Below are 8,769 nucleotides of genomic sequence, written 5' to 3'. Positions count from 1 at the left end.
CTCTCTCTCTCTCTCTCTCTCTCACACACACACACACACACACACACACACACACACACACACACACACACACACACACACACAGTCTCCATCTTATCTTTACCTAATCTCCCCCCCTTCTTACTTTTTGAAATTTAAATACATGCATATGTTTTTAATTTTTTTATTACACTCAGTCTTATATGTAAACTCAAACTTCTTTTCAAATCTCTATCATAACATTTAAAGTTTGACTTTACTTATAAACTTTGTTTTAATTTTAGCTTTAAAGTTTTGAACGAGTTTATAAAGTTACACTTCATTTATAATGTTTGCCTAAATTTGTCCTAATTTCATGAGTTTATTATAGTCTTAAGTTCATTGTTTAATTACATTATCAAGTTACATTAATCAACGTTAACTTTAATTTTGCTATTTAATTTTAATTCAACTATTTAAAAATATTTAAATACATATATAAAACCAAAAATCATAGAATTCAAAAATCAATTGATTAAATTATTGTTCAAGCAATGTCTAATCAAATTCTCAAATCCTTTGTTTGGGTGTGCCAAATTGAAATTGAGAAAAGGAATAAGTATTCCAATTTTGGCCAAAAAAAAGCATTTTCGATTCCACTAAAATAGTTGGAATTGGAACATGTATTCCTATTCCAATTTTACTTTCTCAAAAAACATAATATTTTTAGGGTTTGTGAAATATTTGTACTTCTACTTATGTTTTCATGCATTATTTTTGTCTATCATTTTCTTTTGCATCCAGGCAAGGAAATTTTCATGGGTTTTTTTTCTCTCAACCATGTTGACGTTTTCTTGCAGTGTGTGATTATAAAAAAATATGATTGCCCCTCTTTATATTTGTACCCTACGTGGCTAGTCTGTTGTGGAATGTTATAGATCTAGAGAGCGAGCTTTGTGAACTGAACACCAAAGGTCATGTGGAAGATGCATGTGAGCCGTAGGAGGGCATGTTGTGGATGTGGTTCCATATTGGAGCCGAGGGAAGAATCTGCTTAGACAAAGGCTGCACAAGGATGAGATTCATGAGTACTTGTCGAGGGGATTCAGTTCCACATATGTGGAAATATAGTTATCATAATAAGTTTTATATGCAAACATGAGAAGATTTTAAAAATGCAAAGCGGTTGGAGATTGCCTTTAAGGCCAAAACAATGGGTGAGACTTAAATACTAAGTTGTAGTGATATTCATCCACAACAAAACACCGAATATGGGCATCTTTATAGTCTATTTTAATCGAAACAACCTTCCAATGCAATAGTGATGTCTGAATCTTGTGAAATTATGAGACTATAATCGAATCTAGCAAAGCTTTTTGTCTTGAGAAGAGGTCTTCATACAATTATGAGTTTCTATGTCGCCACAGATAACAAATGCAAAGAGTTCAATGTCTTATTCCAATTTCAATTTTATACAACCAAATATAAGACAAACATATTCCCATCAAGTTGGAGGTGAACCAAACTGATCTAAAATAACAAACCTGGAATAAAAATACAAGAATAACAAATACGAAATAACAAACGGTAGTAGTGTTTAACGTTGCGTTTCATCTTGGGGACGTGGCATGTCGTAGACGGAGGCTCATTCTTTCCTGCTGTCAGTGTTTTTAGGCGAAGAGAGATGCCCAATGTCGCAGTGTAGTCTAAATTTCTGAAAAGATACTACACAATCCAAGGAGACGTCATATCTATGTTTCCCTTTCCTCTCTTTGTCCAGCATCTCTTTTAAGGAGAACCAGTTCTTCCTTTTTTCCTTCTCCTTCTTCATCTCCATCTCATTCTGGTGGTCTGGCTCTCGCTTCTTCTCCAGCTGATTCCCGGTCTTTGTCTGGTGGTCTGGCTCTTGCTTCTTCTTTAGTGGAGTATTCGGCGTCTCGCTGCCTGGCTCTTGCTTCTGCTTTGTTTTGCTCTTCCTTCTGCTTTGAGTATTCGGCGTCTCGCTGCTTGGCTCTTGCTTCTGCTTTGCTTGACTCCTGGTTTGTGGAGTATGCGGCGTCTGGACCTCCGTCTCCTGCGCCGAACCATTTTCGTCATCCTCCTGAGGTGGCCGGTAGTATTCAATCAAATAATTCAGTGATGGCTTGGTTGACTCGAGACCATCGCTACCGTCCTTAGAGAAACCATTTACAGGCACAAGGTTCTTCCAATCCTACAAATTACCACACAAGCCATGTCGTATTAAAAGGACCGATTGATTTAAGACATAAAAAGTAGCTCAAGAAAGAAATATGGGTAGCTAAACTAGGTACCTTAATTATGTCGTTAATGTGGTCTTCCCATTGCCAGCAACAAAATAACCATACAACCAGCTGCATCTGCCAGCCTGGAGTCTTTTTCACTGTCTCGCTTTGGGAAAGGATGTTCCACGCCACGCGATGGTAGATGAGGAATCGTTTCCATTCCCGCGGGAGCCTTCTCTCACCCGTTGCCGCTTCGCTCAAATCATCTAATGCTTGACTTTCCTCCTCGCTGTAATTCGTCATCAGCCTCTGGAAATTTAATGATACTGTTACCCGTCTCTTCTTCACTATCTCATTTTTGTCTCTCCGATCTGATAAATGCCGAAAATACCTTTGCAATTTGAATAATGCGTAGATGTTTACGATACAAAAATTGTAATAAACAAGCATACGATCGAGTAGGAATAAGAATCATTACCCGGCTGTGGCCAGAGTTTGAACATGGAGAATGGCTTACATATTCCGGAAAGTTTTGATAGGAAATTTTTACCATTCTCTGTACCAATCCCGAAAATCTCCAGGCACACATCACCTGGGGTTTGACCTGTGTTAAATTTTTTAAAAAGCTCGGCACATAAATAAGGTGGTATAATTATCAAAGCGTTAAAATCAACTCTGCATTACCTGGTTTGGATTTTTTGTCGCAGCCAGTCTCGTCCGATGAAGCTTGTTGCGGAACTTTAGCTTCAGCATTCTGAGACCAGCTTCGAAATGTCTCTCCTCGCTGCTCACGCAGGAATCTCTTTGTTTCTTCTTCGCTAGTATCTGGTAACGCCAGCGGCAGCTGAACTATTTTGCTTAAATATTTCTTTGTCAATTCTTTCAATTCTTCCCGATCATCGCTACTGTCTGGAAACTGGCGTTTCATTGCTTTTGCGATCATTTTCTCGTCCATTCCAAGAACGACGTCGATAGCACAAGCTGCCAACACCAAATTAACTGCAGACAGTACCTGATTACCAGAAACTTTTCGTTAGCACATCATCATATTTAGTCATCGCGAAATCCTTAAGGCAGAATTGGAGTATTTAAGAGACGTACGTATACCTTCAAAATAACAGTCTCCACACACCTATCCAAATCGTCAACAAAGACGATCATGCGAATACCGTCTTCGCTTGGCGCGGGTAACCTCGATACGGAGGTGCCCTTGATGTTGTCGGAATAGTCAGGATAGAGATTTACTAAATTGCATAACCGCCCAATAAATTTCCATATCCACGACGGTTTTATGCCAATCTCTTCCTTTAAAAACTTAATGTCAGATATAACTTGATGCTGATAACCCAGTTTTGTTGTATGGTCTGGTTTGCTGAAATATCCCATGATCTGAGCACTTACTGGCTTAATAACAGAAAGGAATTGTCTCATTACAGTCCATATAGCTAACAGTATGGTTATAGGAATGGAGCCATATGTTAGCTGCACAAGGTCGTTGTTCTTGGATTTACTAAATATTTTCCAGAGCACCCACGCAAGCCAACCGGAAAGAAATAATGCGAGGAGACATGGCAGAACCAATTCCATCCAGATTGCTTGTCTGTGATTCCTCCACGCGTAAGTGCAGTGACACCTCACTCTCTGAGCAGTGGTCATTGACTCTTCGATCGCCTTTGTTGTCTCAACTGCGAGACCTGCCCACGCCTCTGACTCATTTTGGTAATGCCATGCATTGTAACGAACTGTCAGAATACTGGGGATCTTCCTTAGGGGATATTCGTTGCTGGGTGAATCCCCTTCTTCACCTTTACATTTCATCTAAGTTAACAGAACACAATCACAAAACTAAGGAATCTTTTCAAGCCCTTATAAAATACGCGAAGTAGACAACTAGGGAAAAACTCACCATCCTTTTGCGGTCCATGACAGCTAATGATTTATATACATCGCGGTGCTCCTCTAGATAATTGCTATTGAGAAATTGTAGCAGAAGATAATCTTTCTCATGCTTGCGAATCTTTTTCTGCTAACAAAGACGACTGAAGCTTGATCATTTCATACCATTGTTGTTAAATTGAACACAATATAAAATCAAACGTGTACTCACGAAATGGGATGATTTCTTCATCGCTTCATTCAACTCGTCGCATTTCCTTTGACCTTCGCTACTCTCCTCGATCGGTCTGCACCCTGGAAACTGCTCTGTCGCTAATAAACCTGGAAATGCTAGCTGAGCTGCCTTTTTCAGTAGAATAGCTTCCGTCTGTTGCATTACCTCGTTAGTGATTTGCCATTTCCAACTTTAAAAGTTCGGTTAAAATATGGTTTTAGAAGAGAAGATGATTTAATCGTACCTGAATCATTAAACTGGACTTTCCTATTCCCCAGTCACCTGAGATGCCGACAGTTATTGGGGATTTCACGTATGGGTTTAAAAACAATTCTGCGAGCCCTTCTGCGAATTCCTTTCTTCCTGCATGTCCCGTTATATTACATCTCACGTTTAAACAACACACTATACCTATAATTGCATGTTATCTAATATATATAGAGTAGAAATGTCCCTACCACCCGAGAAACTATTTTTTCTTCATAAGAAATAAACACTTAATATTACAGACCAAATTGATTTTAAAAACTAATACAAAGATACTGATGCGACATATGTGAGAAGCTCAGTATTACCAAGCATATCGTTGATGGCTGGTTGATCTCGGCCTTGTTCTGGCATCTTCTCTATCTTATCCATCTCGTGAATCACTATTACATTAGTAGAGAACCATTAGCATCAATATATGGACTAGCCTCTACATAATACAAAATTACATGGTTATATATTAGAAAGCAAATAATAAATCACAATCATCCAAGGGCACACGGTAGAATCATGAATTACAAATTCAATTTTAATCTTAATAAGCAAGCATGTCTATGATAGGCTGTTAATAAAGAATGCCTGCGAGCACGCAATAAGGAATTTGATTTAAAGCGTACCATTATCGGCGTACTTTTTTTCTTCACGGCAACTATCAAGTTTGGCTATGCGCTCTGTATCTGCGCATCTGGTGACAAGTTCCCATGCCATCTTCTCATGCTGCAACTCAATAGCGGTAGATAGCAAGTCCATCGAGCTTTCACGGATGCGTTCTCTCTCGCCTTCAAGATACTTTCTAACCAATGACGACTTTGGACTTGCCTCTTCTGCTGTACCGCTACCCATTGCCGAGGCCCAGAGCAGAAGGGATCTCTCTTGTTCGTAATATCTGCCATCGCCAGGTCGGCGATGACTCAGCACTAACTCAGCCATCTCTTTAGCCTTGTCATCATCGGGGAGTTGCACAGCATAATGAAGAGCAGTTCTGCCATCAGAGTTGCGTTCCTGAAGAGGCCGAGATCCACTCTGCAAAAGGAGCCTCACGGCTTCTACATGACCTCCTCTTGCCGCTTCCAGAAGAGCTGTTTGACCGAACAAATCAGGTTGCCGGATGAAATCAAGATCTCCTTCTGACTGCCCGAGTAAAGTTTTGATGATATCTGTGTCACCCTGAAGAGCTGCTTTATGCAGAGCTGTCCTCCCCTGGGCGTCCGGTGAGACAATAATTGTACTCTTTTTAGGCAATGTATACAAATAATCCAATACATCTCTTTTTACACCCTTTATAGCAAAGTGCACCGCATTTTCTTTGTTTATATCTGTTTTATCAGCTTTCATCTCGCAATCTTGAATAAGCATCTCGACTAGCTCAGTATTACCATGGAAAGCTGCAAAATGAAGAGCAGTCCTTTCGTAAATATCTGCGGCATCTATAAAATCTTTTCCAGCTTGAGAAAATTTATCCTTTAAACACTCAGCAACGTATTTTCCATGTTTCGGATTGTGTGGCTGATCTACTGCATAATGCAGTACGGTTCTGCCGTTATGGAAATTCTCTTGGATGCTTTTCATCAATTTGTTGAGCTCTTCTACACGCTTTCCTTTCTCCATCTTCTCATGAACGATACCATGCAAGACAAAGCATATAACTTCAGTGATTTTATCGTCACAGGATAACAAGACAGCGGCTTTTCCTCCTTGAGAGGTCCACTTAACTCCAGAGTAGATATCCTCGCTGAAGGAACCATCTGCTCAGATTCAATTGAGAATTGAAGTCTTAAAATCTTTCTGATCAGCAAAATATAATTATTTTAAACAACGCTGTAAACTAACGTAACATACATACCTGCAGGCCTTCGTTTATCTCTAATTAATAGCATGTCCTCCATATTGGACTTGTACTGTTTGACAGCAGTAGATTTACTTCTCACATATCCATCCAAAAGGCGTACCGTATCCGACGAATTTAGGATGCCCTCTTTTCTAATCTTTGTAAGAATTGGATTCACTTCATCTACAGAAGCCAAACGCCAGTCTAGCCACCTATCGGATGATAATATTTCATTTCTTTTGCGCTTGCGGAATTCTGGCATTTCAGACATCGCGAGCACAATTCAATGTCCTCAACTCTCAACTCCGGCACATAGTTGATCATCGTCTAGGGCCATTCTATAAGGCTATACCACGTTTGTTTCGTGCAATCTTTCACACCACATTACGTCATGCTTTTATTATCATGAATCCTCAAATTCCACAAGAAGTCCAGACTCCAATTTATCAAAAGCGACACGAAAAAGACGTGAAATTAAAATCCTTCGGGCATCATCTGGGGCCTGGGCCATGGAGCGATAAAATAAAAGCACTAACCATTTTACCCTTCTAATATGGTGACATAATTTGCTGATTTTCAGCGATGCATTTTTCTTTTCGCTACCTAACGTGCTGCAAATTGGACCTGCCTTTTGAGAGGCAATTATATATAGGTGGGACCGTTCACGTGCCTAGCAGAAGACAGACTCCACTTATTGTTTTATTTAGTTAATGTTTCCTGCTTTCAAATTACATTACATTAAAGTACTAATGCGGATGATCAAAATCTCAACAACTACGTACGCTCAATAAAGGGTGGATTTAGAAACATCTTGATCCATTGAATATGGTAACGATATTGGATCTAGGAACGCAATTCTTGAGGGTTGAAGCTTTTTCTTAAATGAACGCTGCAACTACTGTAGACGATTGTTACTCTCGTGAAAGCATTTATTTCGGTGTTTACTGGTTTAGAATCATATTAGGTGGAAGTTATAACACCCAGTAATCAATTTGATGACTGACACAATAAAGGGGAAATGCCCAGTGCTATTTCCCAAACGAATAGGACGGGTGGGGTTGGTAACCATTGTTTTGGCCGGCAGTGAGAAAATAGTAACAATTAACAAATTATTTGTTTATTATGATCGATTAAGAAAAGTTCAAACAATGACGTTGAATCCTGAATCACGCGCATCTCCTGCCACCGAAGAAGTTGAAGATGCCTAAATTCATGCATCTCCCACGACTCAATGAAAGGTCTCTAGGCGACATTTGTTTTAACAAAACAAAAAATGAAAACTAAGTTTTACAACATAACATATAAATGATGTATTATCATCCAAATAAGTAATAATGAACTAGTACTTGTACCTTTGAAGGGTGAAAGGATTATGGTGATGTGTTATATAATTTAAATAATGTCATTATATTGCTAAAATCTTATTTTTCTAGACTCCTTCATTTAGCACCAACAATAATCTCAACAAGAACAATAATGCAAACGGTTTGCACCTCACACCTAAAGGTTATCAACAACTCTAAGTGTTGTTCTAGACATTGTGTTCTCCAACTTTCTATATATCTCCTACTTTTTATATGTGATTTCTCTCCTACAAAATAAGCATGCACCATATTTGGACTTCTAAACCATCATGGTCTCCACCCTAACTACATCAAAATGGAATTTTAATTCCACTATGGCCAATATCCCCATTGACTTTTGAGAGAAGAATATAAGTTGTAAATACTCCTAGGCTTATATTCATGTTTGATCTTCATATTCTCAAGAAAGTTGACCATACACCTATAATGATCAATTTTAGGTATACATGTCTACCAAAGTATTGGTAACTAAAATTTTTGATAAAATTCATCTTCTTCATAATTTGATGAATTACCATGCCATGTAAAAAAGCCCCACTTCAATAGATAAATGGATAATACAGACAAATGTTGCTAAGTTTGTGTTTTTAACGAGTATCCTGTGATCAAAGCATTCCAGGACATCACATTTTTTTGTGATATTTAATCAAACAGTCTGCATACCTTCCACATTTAAGACTAATCTACAAATTTTAATAATAAAAGTTAAGTTACATCGAAAAACCACTAACTCATTTAGGCATTTAGTCAATTTAAAGAGATAAATACCTTAATGCTATCTCATTTGTATATTTTTGACTTAAAATTATTTAATTCAATTTAATTAAAATTAAAATTATGCTCTTTAAACCTAAAATAGCATTAAAAAAATCTTATTAGAGATTAATAGGATGTTATACATAAAAATAGGAAGCTACAATTGTATACAATGAATTCATAAGATGTTATTAAATTCATAAAATTAGGTAGAATAGAAGCTCATTTGATAGTTTTCTCAGA

At 38.0% G+C, this 8,769-nt stretch overlaps 1 protein-coding gene across 4 annotated transcripts; it reads right to left on the bottom strand.

Moving 5' to 3' along the window:
• Positions 1 to 1,189: 1,189 nt before the first annotated feature.
• Positions 1,190 to 6,720, bottom strand: LOC149546579 (uncharacterized). 4 transcript variants are annotated; one of them, XM_089791269.1, is made up of 11 exons: positions 6,422 to 6,720; positions 5,196 to 6,323; positions 4,887 to 4,961; positions 4,556 to 4,674; positions 4,309 to 4,464; positions 4,108 to 4,224; positions 3,309 to 4,019; positions 2,886 to 3,213; positions 2,680 to 2,793; positions 2,271 to 2,572; positions 1,190 to 2,170 (listed from the first exon to the last, which is right to left on the bottom strand). In XM_089791269.1, exons 1-11 carry the CDS (start codon positions 6,675 to 6,677, stop codon positions 1,604 to 1,606), a joined length of 3,873 nt encoding a protein of 1,290 aa, XP_089647395.1. In that variant the 5' UTR covers positions 6,678 to 6,720; the 3' UTR covers positions 1,190 to 1,603. The 4 variants fall into 4 exon arrangements, with proteins under 4 accessions (XP_089647395.1, XP_089647392.1, XP_089647394.1 ...); XM_089791266.1 differs by having other exon boundaries at positions 1,210 to 2,170; positions 2,680 to 2,805; positions 4,108 to 4,227; XM_089791268.1 differs by having other exon boundaries at positions 1,210 to 2,170; positions 4,108 to 4,227.
• Between the last annotated feature and the right edge of the window lie 2,049 nt (positions 6,721 to 8,769).

The sequence above is a fragment of the Cupressus sempervirens genome, chromosome 7 (assembly GCF_028749045.1).
Source record: "Cupressus sempervirens isolate cs-2001-9-10 chromosome 7, ASM2874904v1, whole genome shotgun sequence".
Classification (NCBI taxonomy): Eukaryota; Viridiplantae; Streptophyta; class Pinopsida; order Cupressales; family Cupressaceae; genus Cupressus; species Cupressus sempervirens.
This window is presented reverse-complemented; position numbering and strand designations above follow the sequence as displayed.

Bases quoted from the DNA above. Each gene is read 5' to 3' on its own strand.
- LOC149546579 (XM_089791266.1), bottom strand. From the start codon at position 6,677: ATGTCTGAAATGCCAGAATTCCGCAAGCGCAAAAGAAATGAAATATTA. The intron at 4,962-5,195 runs GTACGCTTTAAA...CTAATGTAATAG, and splicing joins AAAAAAGTACGCCGATAATG to TGATTCACGAGATGGATAAG. The intron at 4,228-4,308 runs GTGAGTACACGT...CGTCTTTGTTAG, and splicing joins TGAAGAAATCATCCCATTTC to CAGAAAAAGATTCGCAAGCA.